We start from the raw sequence: 17,984 nt of genomic DNA, 5'->3' as shown, positions 1-17,984 counted from the left end.
TGAAAATGAAGCAATGATAAAATTCCTTTCTCTATTGATGTGCTTGATTTAATTATCAATGTTAATTCAATCAGTGGCTAATCAAGTATATCAGTAGAGGTGTTAAAAGTAGCAGATTAATCCCCCCAGTACGAAATATACTGGGAGGAGAAAAGACTAAGATATTAGGAGGAGAGAAGACTTGGGGGAGAAATGTCCAAGGTGGAGAAAAGACCAGGGGGGAAAGACCGTACACCATAGTGGTTTGATGCATATAGTACACTGCGCCTCTGTATAATGTTTCAGACGAAAGACGAGTTAGTGAGTGAGGATGGAGCGTTGAGCCGAACTTGCGACGCATGAATGATAGCGACATTTTAACTCAAGACTGTCCGTCCGCTCTTCACCGGATTGTCTTTGGGTTATCATCAGAATTATGGCTGTCTTTTATGGTTACCAGCTTGACCGCAGATCTTTAATGAAACCGAGAACAACACACCAATTTTAACCAATCACAATTGACATAATATTAAATGCGTTTCTCGCAAGGAAATTAGTCAACACCAACCCAGTATGATTTCGAAAGTCAACAACTTGTAGTCAGCATAACATAGAATAGGCAGTTACCATTTAACATTTCTCAACAAACATTGACAAAATGAGTGAAAAGAAAAGCTTTTTTCAAAAGGTTTTTGGGTCGGGACAGAAGGGTGAAAAAGAACCAACGCCCCAAGAAGCTATTCAGCGTTTGAGAGGAATTGAAGAAATGTTAGTTAAAAAATCTGACTTCCTAGAGAAAAAAGTAGAATCTGAATTAGCAATCGCGAAGAAGAATGGCACGAAAAACAAAAGAGGTAAACAGTAATGATTCATTTAAGAATGCCATCTCTTATGTTTCAACTTTAAACTAATAACCAAAGTCATATTGAACAATACAAAAAAGTGAAAAAATATAATTTCAGTTTGTTGTAAGAGTGAATCTGTATTATAAAAACACACCAAAATTTTTCTAATTTCTGACATTTCACTTTTGCTTTAATGCAAAAACACTACAATTGCGTCAAAAATTAGGCAAGCCAAATATAACAGAAATATATGGTATCATCACGAAGGTTATTTTCAATGTAGGGGTATTTTGACGATGACACATTTTTCAGTGTAAACGTAACGGCATAGATTATGCGCATGCATGGTGTAAGTCACATGTTACTTCATTTGCGTGCTGCTTTACACTAAATTACACACAGTTTATTCAACAGAAGACCAAATTTAACTGATATCACCTGCCAGTAATACCCGCGAGGGGAATTCGGCAGTATTTAAAGATAGAAAGACAATAGTTTTCATCCATTTAAACTAACCATCAAATTTTCCACTTCATAATTAAGCTTTAATATATTTTTTTATTTAATCCAAATGTTGTCATTTCATCTCTTTTAAACAATCACCATTCCAGAAAAAGTCAGGTTATACTTTTTTGTATAAATAAATCGTATACTGTTCAACAGAAAAAGGTCTACGGCAAAAGAGGAAACTGGTTGAACATGAAGTCAAATTCGAGAAGGACATAACACACATGCAAACAGTCCACATCATCATCTCATTTTCACCTGTAGTCCCATCTGGGACGCCTACCACTGAAGTGTTTTTCCCAGGAGGGCAAAGGGGCATGGCGCATTACTTTCAAAAAGGGCATTTTAGCGCGCAGTTTAGGCAAAAAAGGGCAAAAACGTTCCCTGAATACCTGAATTACGGGGAAACATGTAATCGCATCAGAAGCAGTTGTGGAAAAAATAACATATAAACAAGCACATGTAATGGTCAGTGTCCGACAAATCCATTGCCCGGAGCCCGGGGGCTACCGAAATTTTTCATCGGGCTACTGAAATTTTCCAGCTGACGCCCGCTGGGCTACAATAAATCTATAAGAGTGGTAGCCCGGTTTATAGTTCTGGCTTCCATAACGTTAAATGTCGCTTTTTATGATTCTTGACTGGCGCGACTTTATAGTTATGGACCAACCCCATTAGGAAAGTCAACCAGAAATTCCCGAAAAGTTGACAGTTAACAAAGACCGGTCCAAAACAGCTTTTAAATGCAGTTGTTTGCCCAAATCAACAACTTGATTGGAAAGATTGACATTTTTCACATTTAACTGATATATTCTGTCACAAAATACTATCTTAAACATTTAAAATTGATCTATTCTGCTCTTACATATCGAGAAAAACAGCGATGTGACAAACTTTCTTGAAATGCGAATCTCCCGAGATTTCACGGTCATATGACGTTATTTCTATTTTTAGTAACAAACCATGTGCTCAAGTGTTTTCAAATTCAGAATGGCATTTCCCGGTATTTTAATTATTCTGGCTTATTTTGTAAACAAATTGTAGTGTCAATACAAAGTCAAAGTAAATATTATATAAAACTACCTGATTCACAATGAAATCAGTCTTATAATCCACCAGACGTAAGTTGTTAATCACAAATAATAGATTTCAGAAAACGAAAGTAATGTTTACAATTTCAGCATAAATTGTCAAGGTTTATTCGAAAGTATCAAAATGGAAACTCGTCACGTGACAAAGCGACAATGGCGTCAAAATTGTGAATTTCAGACTGATGAGAGTTATTATCATCTATTGTAAGATGCATTTGAAACATGTGAACCTTAAAATACTCCTCGATGCAGTAATTTATATTCATTCACCAATATATGTAGAAATGTTTCCAAGAAAATGAGCTTTCTTTGATTTATAGCGTGACATAAATATGTTACGACTCTGGTTGACTTTCGATACGGGGTTAGCTTCAGCGTACAGGTCTGTCAATACTATATAGACTGTACGCTGAAGTTTCTTTAGCTACCCGGTTTATTGACAGACATGCAAAGAATAAACACGCTGACCATGTGTTTGTACACTGTGTATTGCTTATAATCCGATAACAAAGTGCAATCAATTATCTAATCAGTCACCGATCACTTGCGGTAATGTCTTAAACAGTAACAGTGTATTTTAATCATCCAATCAGAATCAACATTTGTCGTCTGCTAATAATATAATGAGAGCCGGTTGGATAGTTGGCGCACATAATGCAACATCATTTCGCAGTTTGGAATTCTTTGTTAACCGCAACAATGAGTAATAGCGACAACGGTTTTGATGTCGTAAAAATTAAATATCCAAGGACGCCAAACATTAAATAAATTAAAACAATAGCGGATTCTTCAAAACGGTAACAAAACTGAAAATGAATATTAATGACAACTTTGTGAACGCGGTTAACACCTGCTAATTAGTTTGCATTGTCAATTAATAATTGGATTAATCGACTGTTAATCAATAATCCCATATATGCCCGATTTATATTTTTAAAACCAAATTATGGGTGGGTAATATAGACGATAAGAGTCATAAACACAAACGTTTGAAATTTTCTAAAGTGTCAAATGAATTTCGGCACATGGTTCTATTTAAAGATATGATGAAATAAGCTCCCAATCAGGACAGTTGTATTGCAACATGCGTAAATAATCTGCCACGGTGTGCACACGTTGTGTACAGCTATTTTAGGTTACAAAATTCTACATTTAAGAAATGAATTTCTTTGTCCTGATAAAAAGCGCGCGAAAATTGGCGTGGGTGTATTTATTTGTAAATAAAAATTTCGTAGCGGGTACAACATTGAGATCATTTAATTTACATTAAAAGTTTCGTTGTGAATTTCAACTAAAGTACCGGGGTATCTCGCAAAGTATTTGGCATTGACATTTTCTCTTAATAAAATATCATGTAAACACGCTGTATCGTTACCGTTACGCTGTATCAGTTCCTTCATCATTGAAACAATTATTGTATTGTATACTGACTGCACACAAGTGTCGTAACATACGGATGCAATACATGTACGTAAATTCGGACAGTACTTTAAGTCGGACACAAGTAAATAAATGATTTAATACTCTTGATTTCTTGAAACTCGGTATTTGTTGTTAAAAAAAGGGCAATTGCATTGATTAACACCATATGAATCAATCGTATTGATCATCTAAACGCTTTATTTACGTTTACGACTAAACGTGCTGTCCGAATTTAAGTACACATACATGTAATATCTACATGTAGTATATGATTTTCTTTGGTACATTTACATTTAAGTACACGGTGCCTGTATTGTAACATTAATTTACGATATTGACTGTGTACATCAGACTACTTGCTGTTTTATGTATATGTATGTATACATATTATGTATATGTAAATGAAGAAATAAAATAAAGAAGAAAACCTGCCTCTTATCATTTTGTAGGAAAATTTTATGGGCTACCAAATATTTTTATTGGTATCCCAGTGGGCTACCTGAAAAATAAGAAATTTGTCGGACACTGAATGGTCATAGATGTATTTAACTTACTATGATTTATATTAATATATTTACGTTGCAATGCACATTTAAGTTCCATGCTGTTTCAATAAACTGTACAGCACGACAAACATAATAAAGCAATATATGCATATGAATCTGATTATACACAGATCCACTAACATATAAATGAAACCATGTTTGTCTTATCCCATTTTCTAACAATAATCTTGACAGATGTTTAAAATAGCATTGCGAGTAAATTGATCGCTAACAATATGCAAACACTCGTTTCCGTGACATACATCCACCCAGTAGTTTGCAAATAAATAAATAATGTTGTTGCTATCTAAAACATTTTTATGCATCGTTGATTATCACAGACATTTTATTAATTCCTTCTTAATGTATAATCTCCATCGTTAATTCCATCCTTTACGACGCTATTTGCCATTTTTGCCGAGTCACAATTTAATTCTGTATAGTCCGCCATGTTGATAAAATGTCAAATGATGTAAGCGACAGGTGCGCATAGCAACGTTAAATCGTATACGCGATTCGCATTTTGTTAAATTAGTATACGTCTCACTAATTATTTCAATAATTAGATCTAATTATCTTAAAGACGAAAACGATAAAGAATAAATTTGTTTGTGATTTTAAATGTAATTATGCGGAAAAATATATGTTTTGATATAACTAAATAATGCATGCAATGCACAATTGCCACGAGAATAACATCGAGTATTTCATCAAAAGTCTCCGAAGTAATACATTGCCGAGCGAAAAGTGCGCTTGGTATAACATAGCCTCCGGCATTATTGATACTGACACGGGGTTATTCACGCATGACGAATTCACAGCTTTGGAGCAGTCAGTAAGACCTACCTATAAATCGAGCACTGTTATAGATTAAATCTGCTCAATTAATATAGTCGATTAGACGTTGACGTCTCTCGAGTAAATCAAGCACAGTCGGAGTGTCACACAATCAAGGAAGCTGAATTTGCGGACCAAGTAAGATCGTAAGGCAATAAAGATGTTATTGATAAGGGCGCGTGGCGAAATTTGCCTTTGAAAAAAAGGGCGCGTAGCGAAATTTGCCTTTAAAAAGGGCAGCGTGGCGATCCGGGAGGGCGGCGTGGCTTTTCGCCACGCTAAAATAGCCTGGGAAAAACACTACACTGCCGTGAGTACCAGCTTCCTCAAGGCGTCTTGGTTCTGGGCGAGTCCCTCCAGCTGCCCCTATGTTTTGCCCTTCTGCATAGCATCTGCATCCAGGTCCCAGCGCCAGGTGTTTCTAGGCTACCCTCTCTTCCTTTTCCCTTTGGGGTTCCATGTGAAAGATGACCTTGTTGTATTGGATGCAGACTTGCAAAGGGTGTGGCCTATCCGCTGCCAACGTCTCCGAAGGATGTCTTCATTAACTGGCTGCTGCTTTGTTCTTCGCCATAAGACTTAGATAGCCATATTGTCTGGCCAGCGGATCTTGAGGATCTTCCTGAGGCAGGTGTTGATGAAGACTGTATTTTCTTTATGGTGGTGACAGTGGTTCTCCAGGTCTCTTCTCCATAGTATAGTGGCTTCACGATGGTATTGAAGAGCCTCATCTTGGTGGTGAGGCCATTTTCGCTGGATCCCCAGATATTCTTCAGCTGATGGAAGGCTGCTCGTGCTTTACCAATGCGGGTTCTGACATCTGCATTCTTTTCTCCTTGGTTGCCCAGAATGCTGCCGAGATAGGTGAAGCTCTCCACCTCCTCCAGCGCCTCGCCTTGGACTGTGATTGGTGTGTTGTTGCATGTGTTGGTCCTGAACACCTTGCTCTTCCCTCTGGTTAGGCCCAGTCTAGCTGAGTTGTCTGCTTCCATGTTTGTCTTTTCCTGCATCTGTTGTTGGGTGTTGGAGAGAAGAGCCAGATCATCGGCAAAGTCGTGGTCTTCCAACTGTTTCCAGAGCAGGGATCATATTTTTTTCGGTTTTGTCGGTCCTAGACCAATTGGGGTCATGAAAAACCGTTTGAAAATCCAAACAGTCTGTCCAATTCTCTCCTGACATTCGTAAAAACCGATGTAAAGTCTATAGGTTCCTAATAAAATTCGCTATTCAAGATCTGTCTGGCTAAAACTTACCATCGCTAATCCCTTTATTGCCCCCAATGAACAAACTGCTTCTGCTACTCGAGTGCGCCAGTGTTGTTTTTTAACCTTATCGGCGATTTATCGGCAATTATTGATTTTATCAGGCATTCACAGACACACCACAGTATTTTTATGATAGGGGTCTCTAAATTCTTATTGCTATCGAAAGGTGTATCATACAGAAATAAACGCCAATGACACAATTGTACCACCTTAGGTTATAAAACCTGTCAAAACAACGATTGTGTACATCAAACAAATTGGATGCTGACCAATAGGAATCAATACGCGTTGATGTTTCACATAAATTAACTTTCAAGTTCGACTGATAGTCGGAAAATTATTTGTAACATATTGCATCAATCTAAATTTAGAGTTAATTGACGATTGGTTGAATAAGAAAAGTGCGCTAAGCGCTCACTTCCCGTCAAAGAGTTACATATTTTCAAGGAGATATACCTGTAACAATTGGATGTCAAATCGAGGCATACGGGAAAACCTCACAATAGTGTGTTTACTTCCGTAGAAAGGAGAACGCTGTGTTCACGAATTTCTGAAACACATGTATTGTCAAAATTGGGCAGACAATTAGAGTTTGTGTTAGTAATATACTGACTAAAGGTGGAATGATTGATCGTTTTAGGTGTCCTGCTTTTTGGTCAAATTTCCCGACAAGTTTTTATGGAATGTCCCGATTAGGACACGAACAATTCTGGCATGTATGGATTTCGGATGAAATTTAACGAATACTTTCCCCCCATGTTAAATCCGGACCGATTGATGTTGTGGGAAATTTATGATCCCTGTTCCAGAGTGTCCACTGAATTCCATTCCGCGTCTGCTCCATCGATGTCTTCATTACCCAGTCTATGGCCAGCAGGAACAACTATTGTTGTTAACATTTTTATGGTGAATTATGGAACAGTGTAAATATTTGAAAATCATTATCAACTACACCACAAATTACAATGTGAAAAAGATTGGTGTACTTCAACTACAGATAGCAACACTTGAGTCGGCAAGTTTTCCAATATAGAGAATAGAGCATTTGAAAGTAATTAATAAGCAATTATTTCTTCCTTTTATGGTACAATTTGCATGAGTTTGTGCTTTTTCTTACCTAAGAGTTCTTGCTCTTTGTTGTTTTTGTACGATGTAACTTTTCAAGGCTATATCTCAGATACGCTAAAAGATTTCAACATGAAACTTCATGTGTGTATAGATATTAATTAGGAGAATTGCAATTTATAAAAACAAATAACCCTACACTTAATTATTACCTTTCTTTAAATTATAACCCTTCACTTAATGATTATACTGTATTTCAAGGGATTTGCAACGATCAATAAACAAAGTTTGGCGGGGGATGTCAATTCAACGAGTTCGCTTGTTAGTTAGTCAAGAGGTGAAACAAAATCTAAATTATAATATCTCTTATATTAGAGGTTAACAAATGGATAAATATTCATACTGCCCACTGTAACAACAGTGACTTGACTTCAGTTATAAAAGCCTGTGATTTAGATTATATTTTAATATGTTAATAAAAAAGCAAACATGTTTAAAAGTGTTACATACTTTGGAAGGGGGGTTGTCAAAGATTTGTGACAGGGGCGGGGGTAAAAATTCGTGAATTGAGTGACATACTTTTATGGAAGCAGTCTTCAAGCAGCAATACTGCCAGTTGTGTGAAGTTTTTATGTTCCACTTATTTTTATGTACCATGAAATGAAAATAATCATAACACAATCATGTACCGGTATATTGAATTTGAACCTTGAAAATGACAGTAAACCACGCTTACAAAGTGTGTTAGATATAATATAATGTTGCACAGCAGTCATTCAAAATATAGAACAACTAAACATTGCTGTAAAAGTTCATGATGTGTTTCGGAAAATACTCTAAGCAGCATGTTCACATGCTAATAGGTGATGACACTTTCTGCATTATCTATATTTTTGTTAAGAAGATTTTTTTACAAAAAGCGGACTTCAAAGGCTAATCTGAGAAAACACTACTCCAATGCATTAAACCCAGTTTTCCCAGAACAAGGCTGTCTTTTTCTTACAGTTGCACTGCAAGCTCTGAAGCGAAAAAAGCGTTATGAGAAGCAGCTACAGCAGATAGACGGTACTCTGTCGACAATAGAGTTCCAGAGAGAGTGCCTTGAGAATGCCAGCACAAACACAGAGGTCCTCAAGGCAATGGGATCAGCTGCTAAAGCATTGAAGAAGGCTCACAATAACATGTGAGTTTCTTGGCTGATCAGGGCTTGCCCTGACTTAATATTTTCTTTTTTCAACTTTGACCTGCACATTTTTCCTTATTTTGGTTATTTTGTTCATATTTATAAATGACAAATTGTATGGAATGTTCTTTAGCCTAATTTAGTGATTTTCTTTGGCTTCTTATTTTACAGCCTGACATTTTGGAATGGGAAAACAGGCGGGATAAACCATGCAATTGGGGAAAATGAAACATTAGTGAAGGATTAATTGCATTTCAACATTTATGTTATAAAGTGTTACAAAATGATATCCCTGTACACTAAACTTAATAAACCAATTATGTTTATTGGAAAAGTTTTGCATATTTTGGGGGAAAGTTTGGTAAGATTTGTGGAAAAAATAGTTACTTTTTGCCATTGGGAAGGAGCATGTAAGAGGCTGTAATTTTGGGCAAAGGTAAAAAAATCACTGTCATTGGTGAACTTGTAGCCATTGTTAAATCTGGGAATTGCAGAGTAAGCCGTGCTGCTGTTTATCAATAATTATAAATAATTAATAATTATAAATAATTTATTTTCAAAGTTGTGTAGTTTTTAGCTCACACGAGCACATCGTTCTAGGTGTGAACTTTTGTGATAGCCTTTTGTCATGGGTAATTGTGCCTTTTCTGTTATTTATCGCCAATATTTGCCTTGTGAACACTCTAAAGGCCCCATATATTGTCCAATCTTTATTTACATATTCAGAACATTTGTCCCAATTATATCTCGGCTGATTTCAAAATTATGTCACATTGGGTAATAAACTTGGTCACAGAGTCAAATTATAGAAAAAGCTCTTGAACACTCTGGATGCTATATTTGTTGCCTGAAGACGGAATGCTCATGAAGCTTGGTCAGAACATTTGTTCCATTGATATCTTGGCCAAGTTCCAAACCTGGTCAGGTGTGGTCAAAAACTAGGTGTTAGTGTGAAATATAAGAAATAGGTGTGGGCATCCTAGAGGCCACATTAATTGTTCAACTATCATGAAACTTGGTCAGAACATTTGTCCCAATAATATCTCAGCTGAATTCACAATGGTTAAAGTGGGGTCACTAGGTACAGTGTAAACTTAAAGAAAAGGCTTGTAAATATTCTAGACACTTATGACCCAAATGTCTTGGAACTTGGTCAGAACATTTGTCTCAAATATATCGTGGCTGTGTTCAAAACTAGATCGTGTGTGGTTAAAAACTAGGAGATTAAGTTAAGTTGTGTTTTTACGATACATTTATTTTTAAAATATTTTTTTCAAAAAACATGGTTTGGGCAGTTTACGTCATATGCCTTTTGTGAAAGCTTATGATCTTATCTGCTCAGAATATTTAAGTTCATTTACATCTTTACACAAAGGCATAAATTGTAAAAAATAAAAAAGAAGCCTTCATTAATATGATTGTGCTGTTGAAGCATTGTCTGTTTAGCCGTCTTGATACATTGTATTTGAACATCTTTCTGGGAAAACTAGGCTTAATGAATGTGGGCAAAGTTTCGTCCCAGATTAGCCTCTGCAGCTGCCTCGTACTAATCATGGACAACACTCTCTGCAAAAATGTTAATTTTTGTTTGAAGGAAATTTCCTAGAAATGAAAGTCCAAAGTAGTTGGCAAAGGTTGTCCCAGTATGCCTGTGCAGACTGCTGAGTTGTCCCAGTATGCCTGTGCAGACTGCTGAGTTGTCCCTGTATGCCTGTGCAGACTGGTTGTCCCAGTATGCCTGTGCAGACTGCCGAGTTGTCCCTGTATGCCTGTGCAGACTGCCGAGTTGTCCCTTTATGCCTGTGCAGACTGGTTGTCCCAGTATGCCTGTGCAGACTGCTGAGTTGTCCCAGTATGCCTGTGCAGACTGGTTGTCCCAGTATGCCTGTGCAGCCTGCCGAGTTGTCCCTGTATGCCTGTGCAGACTGGTTGTCCCAGTATGCTTGTGCAGACTGCCGAGTTGTCCCTGTATGCATGTGCAGACTGCCGAGTTGTCCCTGTATGCATGTGCAGACTGCTGAGTTGTCCCTGTATGCCTGTGCAGACTGCTGAGTTGTCCCAGTATGCCTGTGCAGACTGCTGAGTTGTCCCTGTATGCCTGTGCAGACTGCTGAGTTGTCCCTGTATGCATGTGCAGACTGCCGAGTTGTCCCAGTATGCCTGTGCAGACTGCTGAGTTGTCCCTGTATGCATGTGCAGACTGCTGAGTTGTCCCTGTATGCATGTGCAGACTGCCGAGTTGTCCCTGTATGCCTGTGCAGACTGCTGAGTTGTCCCTGTATGCATGTGCAGACTGCTGAGTTGTCCCTGTATGCCTATGCAGACTGCTGAGTTGTCCCTGTATGCCTGTGCAGACTGCTGAGTTGTCCCTGTATGCATGTGCAGACTGCCGAGTTGTCCCAGTATGCCTGTGCAGACTGGTTGTCCCAGTATGCCTGTGCAGCCTGCCGAGTTGTCCCTGTATGCCTGTGCAGACTGCTGAGTTGTCCCTGTATGCCTGTGCAGACTGCTTAGTTTTGCCAGAATGACTCTCGTTTCTCTTTCTGGTTTCTTTGTAAATTAGTGCTCTCAGAAGCACTTGTGAGCTCTAAAGGCATTAATTACATGTGTATGACATTTTTTTAATGCTAATGAACCAAAAATAATAAAAGCAGTATGAAAAATCAACACACTGCTGCATGTCAATTTTCAGGGATGTGGACAAAGTTCATGACCTGATGGACGATGTTGCAGAACAGCAAGAGATTGCCAATGAAATCAGTGACGCCATATCAAACCCTGTTGGATTTGGTACAGACATGGATGAGGTTAGATAATACTGTATTGATGTTTAACCCCTGATGTTACATTTTATTACAGTTCAACTTGTATCGAGTCTTGCTTTTGGAAAATGGGCTTAATATATGGGTTAAAGTGTCGTCGTAGATTAGCCTTTGCAGTCCGCACAAGGTAATCAGGGACAACCCTTTCCGCCTATTCAGGATTTTTTTATAAGAAAACAAAAAATCCATAAAAGGGTAAAGGACTACAATTTTCACCTTTACTAGATTTTCGCGAAGAAGATTCTTCTTTTTTTACAAGAAATACAATTGAAGGGGAAATGTTGTTGGTGATTATCTTGTGCAAACTTTAGTCTCTAAACAGACATTCCTTTGTTTTCATCAATTAAACTCCTTGGTTTGCCATTGTTGTTTTTTTTTTTCAGATAATTTGAATGTTGAATTTTAAGTATTCCCTTTACCAGTTTAGAAATAATGATTTGTTTTTCTTCTTTATTTTGTCTAAAATAATGTTGTTTTCCACATGCAAACATATTTCATAATTGTGTTATTTCCACCTGTAGAATACCCTATTAATGAAGTCTTTCTATGTTTGAATATAATAATAATGAAAACGAAATATATCAAAGGTGCTTTATTTTTTCATATGTAATTTTTATGCAAAATTTTGTATAATAAAGCCCACTGTTGTAAAATATTTTAGGGGACACAACTCTGTAATTACCATTTTCATGTTTAGTCTACATTAGCTACCTTATATTCATTTATGAAGTGAATAAGCAGAAATACTCGGTAAATGAACATTAGCTAAAGTCATTACAGTGTTTGTTTTCACCATTTTGATAATGGGAGAAATTGCAGCATGACGGTCTTGACTAAAATTGGGAAATTAGTGTTGTTGTTTTGCTAAAAAATGCTTTGTAATTGAGAATACAAGTGTTTTCAGTATTATATTTACTAAGGTTGAACTTATATGGATGGAGATCTACATTTGTAATTTTATTATGCCCCTGGATCGAATGATCGGGGGTATATTGTTTTTGGCCTGTCAGTCTGTCATTCTGTCACTCTGTCATTCTGTCCCAAAACTTTAACCTTGGTTAAAGTTTTGCGATAACTTTTGCAATATTGAAGATAGCAACTTGATATTTAGCATGCATGTGTATCAAATGGAGCTGCACATTTTGAGTGGTGAAAGGTCAAGGTCATCCTTCAAGGTCAAAGGTCATATATATGGCTTTAAAGCGGCGCATTAGGGGCATTGTGTTTATGATAAACACATCTCTTGTTTTTTATTTTATGGAAACTTTCAATTGGGAATGTTAAGCTTCCATTTGGGAAAAATATATACTTTTTTCATTTTTTTCCATGGGGCCAATTACGGAACCCAATTTTGAATGAAAAAAATACTTGTTTATGAAGTACTATGAATTGAACCTGGATTGCCTCAGGGATTAGCTTGTGAGACAAAGACTGCAGCAAATAATTATTTTAAAATTCTCCTGGTAATGTACATAGTTTTTGCTACTTTGTTTCATGCATGCATGCTCAAAGGCACTTCTTACAGTACATTTTTAATATTTTTTTGATAATAGATCAAAAGACTTCATCAAAATTTAAAATATAAACAAATAAACTATATTTTAAAATCTCCCTCAAACTTAAAGTATTGATTCAAAATTCAATGAATTATAATTAAAAGAGATAAAGCACTCTTAAAAAAAGGTACCAAATGACACAATAGCAAAAAAATACTTACTTTCAGTTAAAAAAACTTTCAGTGAAAATTATTAAATATTTAAATAAATCCAGCGATTTTTTAAGCCCCCGAAGGAGGGCACATAGTGATTGGACTGTCCGTTTGTCTGTCTTTCTGTCACACTTTGCGTTTAGGTTTCGACAAATGCTCATAACTTCTATGTCACTTTTTTGATAATAGATCAAAAGACTTAATCAAAATTTAAAATATAAACAAATAAACTATATTTTAAAATCTCCCTCAAAACTTAAAGTATTGATTCAAAATTCAATGAATTATAATTAAAAGAGATAAAGCACTCTTAAAAAAAGGTACCAAATGACACAATAGCAAAAAAATACTTACTTTCAGTGAAAAAAACTTTCAGTGAAAATAATTAAATATTTAAATTAATCCAGCGATTTTTTAAGCCCCCGAAGGAGGGCACATAGTGATTGGACTGTCCGTTTGTCTGTCTTTCTGTCACACTTTGAGTTTAGGTTTCGAAAAATGCTCATAACTTCTATGTCACTTCAGATAGCAACTTGATATTTGGCATGCATGTGTATCTCATGAAGCTGCACATTTTGAGTGGTGAGAGGTCAAGGTCATCCTTCAAGGTCAAAGGTCAAAAAAACAAATCCAAGGGAAGTAATGAGCTTAAAAGGGAGATAATTATTTGTACCTGCCAAATGATAACAATTTTTTTTATTTCAAAGCGGGGCAGTAGGGGGCATTGTGTTACTGACAAACACATCTCTTGTTTCCTTATATATCAGTAAGGAAAATATAATTGGAGTGATTTAACTATTAAATGATTGCCCAGGGAAGACAAAATTCCCAATTGCTGTGTAGAAAATCCCAAATCAGAAAGATGCAAGTTCATTCTGAAATTGTGTTATTGGCAATTGTATAAATGAAAGTTATTAGTTGTGTGTAACGGCATGCACCGTGCTGCATTAAATCAGGTTAAATAAAACAGTAGGTGCAATCAATCAATCAATCAAATTAGATATAATTTTCTATAAATTTCCACAGCTAACTTTGTATTAATTTTCAATTAAAACAAATGTGTTCCTGTTAATAAAATGAGTCACAATATTAAGAACTAAAGACAAATTAAATGAGGACATCAGACTTATAGATGCCAGACGTTGTCGAAGAAAGCATTAAGAAAACGTAAAATTTTGATGATGGCCAACCTGAGAAGGTGTCATACAAGGCCCCAGAAGTGCACAGGGCTCGACATTAAAGGTAGTCCGACTGTCCGGGACAACCAAATTGTAAGTCCGGACAAGTAAATAAAGAATTTGCTAGTCCGACGGGACAAGTGGTCATCATAATTGTATAACTTAGAAAAAATGCCTTTAAAGCCATTATTTCTGTGGAGATATCACTCAACTTTTCCGAGTATACTTTGTATACGTTTAATCGTCGAAGCCCAAGATATTCCGATAGTTCCATGTGATACATGTACTACACTGTGCTACACAAGGGAAGCAACCCTTTACATTTTTTTCTTTGCCAAGATTACAACAAGAATATTCTCCCTTGTAAAGAATATGCATTTTACGACACCGGTACACGCCAATCTTACAGACAATTGACGTAGTGGCGTCCTCTATGTATAGAATTTTTTTTTTTTTTTTTTTAAATATCAGTTAGGTACTGTACATATACATCACTTTTAACATTTTCTGATTGATGTTGGCAACACACAAGTTTTTGTCAGGTATTATGGCTTTGTATAATGTTTAAAAATCAATAATCTTGAGTTTTCCTGTTATTCTAGTCAGTTCTTTTTGTATTGAAATTGCCTACAATTATGTTTATATGTATTTTGAACGATTCAAGTCTTTATGATTTGAACATTTTGTATTATTTCATTATTTTGCAAAGTACTGAGCAGAATAAGATATAATGGTCAGGACAAGTTGCTTTTTGGTCAGGACAAGTGAAATTATGGTCTACTTGTCCGACTGGACAAGTGGCTTCAAAAGTTAATGTCGAGCCCTTCCTTCTCGAAAAAGTGCACTAAATGCGCATTTAATGCGCATTAAATGCACATTAAATGCGCATTTAATGCGCATGTTATTGGCACCGTATTTTTTGCTTAACAAGTGCATTTTATTCTGTTAAAAAAACACTTTTTACTATTTGTTTATACATTTAAGTGTATTTTTTTCCGCGTAATAATACACTTAAGTGCGTTTATTATGATAATAAGTGCGCTTAAGTTTATTTTTAAGTGCATTTATACACTTGAGTGTATTTTAAGACATACAAATAATACACTTCATGGTGAAAGTAAATTTCTTAAGTGCATTAATACACTTGAGTGCATTTCCAGTCATTCAAATAATACACATTACAGAATTAAAAGCGAATTTTTTAATCGCATTAATACACTTGAATGCATTTCCAGTCATACAAATAATACACTTATCAGTAACTATAGTAATCTTTCAAGTGCATCAATACACTTGAGTGTATTTTGACTCATACAAATAATACACTTCATGGAGTATTCAAAGTGAATTTTTTAAGCGCATTAATACACTTGAGTGCATTTCCAGACATACAAATAAAACACTTCATTGAGTATTCAAAGTGAATTTTTGTAAGCGCATTAATACACTTGAGTGCATTTCCACTGATAAAAATAATACACCTTACAAAATTGAAAGTGAATTTTTTAAGCGCATTAATACACTTGAGTGCATTCCCGGTCATACAAATAATACACCTTACAGTATTAAAAGTGAATTTTTAAGCGCATTAATACACTTGTGTGCATTTTCAGTCATACAAATTATACACTTTATGTTAGTAAGTGTTGGAAGTGAATTTTTAAGGGCATTATACACTCAAGTGTTCTTTTCATCACTTCAAATAAATATGCTTAAAAATTAACCAAATTTAAAAAAAATCCCAGCATTTTGAAGTCAGCATTCATTCTTTAAATGAAAAGTTTGTGCAAACACATACATAAAAAACAAAAAGTACAATTCAATAGATAAGTACACACTTTTATTAGAATGTTAAACCAGAAAAAAACAACAACAAATGTTACATATCTACATAAAAGAGAGGATTCAAACAGGCTATTGCCTATCTGGAATAAACAACTTAAAATATCAAGCTCGTACCAGTGATTTTTCTCCCCTCTGATTACCGGTAACTGATTAACTGCCAAATTCAGGTGGTTTCCGCTTCAAAATATTAAAGTTTTCCCGTCCTTAAGCTAAAATGTTTTCCCTATCGTTTACTAGATTTTTATTTATTACATTAATTCCAAATCCCTTTTTAATATGGACAAAAGCAGCACATTTAATTCAATCATATTCTGGATCCTAATATATGATAAATTAACTGTATTCATGTGATTTATATAAATCTATACCTTATTTTTAAGATCTTCCTTTTTTGTTCATTATTGCGCTAAAATATGCCCTTCTGAGAGCCAGTACGTACAGGATGTTTTGAATTTCCAAAGAAAATCACTGCAAACATGCTGACAATATTTAGCAGCTTAGCCCCTGTCACTATATTTGTTGTTATACACTGTTCCTTACAAAGAATGCATTCATAAACAACCCTTTATAGAGCAGTTCACCAGCTGATCAGGTCTGAATACTACTGTCATGGTCTGCGAGGCTCTTCTCGTGCATGATCTCATTTGAGATCAGGTCCTGAAAGATATTTTATAATGTAAGTGTTAAATATTGCTGTTATGGTAATCTTGTTCAACAGTTGCTATAAATATCATAAATTTAAATCAAAACAAGTTTGTTGGCTTGTTGTTTTTGTTTGTTTATTTTTGCAATTTTAATCTCGTGATCACATGTGACTTAACGCTTTTCATAAATAATTTAAAGAAATTACGTTTGGTAGAAAATACTGTTTATAAATGTACTAATATATGTGGTCTCCTTTGGCTGTGTGGACTGGTCCGAAGTGTGACGTCTTTGAATTGCAATAACCTTTATTATATAGTTTTACCTCTCAACAAATCCATCTTTTCGTGGTCAAGGACAAGCTACAGGGCACGGTTTCCCACTCCTGTTCCCCTCAAGTTGGCCTGCTCGTGCAGGGTAAAACCTGGTATACATGTGACTGTCCATACATCAGGTAGTCCCCTTTTTGTTCCCTTTTTTGGCAGGCGATGATGCACATTCTGTCCAATGGATCTTCCGATCAATGTAAATTTCACCTTGGGGTTTAACCTTCAAATATAAAATATAAAAGTTCTTATTAAATATGGGGGAAAGAAATCTGTTCATTAATGACAAGAAATAGGTATAAATAAATTTTAAGATGACAATAACCATAAAATACAGCCATAATAATTCAAATGGTGTTTTTTTCCTTAAAATTGCATTACATTTACTCATCCATTTACATTTCCCACTGACAATACATAAATATGATAATAATCATAATTAATTAAATTAAAAAGAGGTGCAGAAATGAAAATACAAACCTGTTGCAGCTGTTCTTCAGTATTCCACAAAAAAGGCAGTTGTTGATCACTTTAACCACCCACTTTGAATCTTCTTTGCAACAAACTTATTGTTGATTTACACATTGTAGTAGAACACATTGTTTTCATCACACAATATTTCATGTGCTGAAAGAATTTCAAGACATTTGACACTAGAATTATAAGTCTTAATGTTGCTGAATTATATCTAAAAATTTAGCTCAATTTAAGTTGCTGAAACCAA

The 17,984-nt window shown here is 35.6% G+C and overlaps 1 protein-coding gene across 1 annotated transcript in view; it reads left to right on the top strand.

Annotated features, from left to right (window-relative positions):
* Positions 1-496: 496 nt before the first annotated feature.
* LOC127844505 (charged multivesicular body protein 4b-like) overlaps positions 497-17,984 on the top strand; it is a 33,462-nt gene continuing 15,974 nt past the window's right edge. The window contains exons 1-3 of the mRNA XM_052374772.1: positions 497-833; positions 8,562-8,739; positions 11,432-11,546. Of these exons, the coding sequence (XP_052230732.1) occupies positions 638-833; positions 8,562-8,739; positions 11,432-11,546 (489 nt within the window). The 5' untranslated portion in view covers positions 497-637. The remainder of the gene's footprint in view (positions 834-8,561; positions 8,740-11,431; positions 11,547-17,984) is intronic.

The sequence above is a fragment of the Dreissena polymorpha genome, chromosome 9, assembly GCF_020536995.1.
Source record: "Dreissena polymorpha isolate Duluth1 chromosome 9, UMN_Dpol_1.0, whole genome shotgun sequence".
NCBI classification, from domain to species: domain Eukaryota; kingdom Metazoa; phylum Mollusca; class Bivalvia; order Myida; family Dreissenidae; genus Dreissena; species Dreissena polymorpha.
This window is presented reverse-complemented; position numbering and strand designations above follow the sequence as displayed.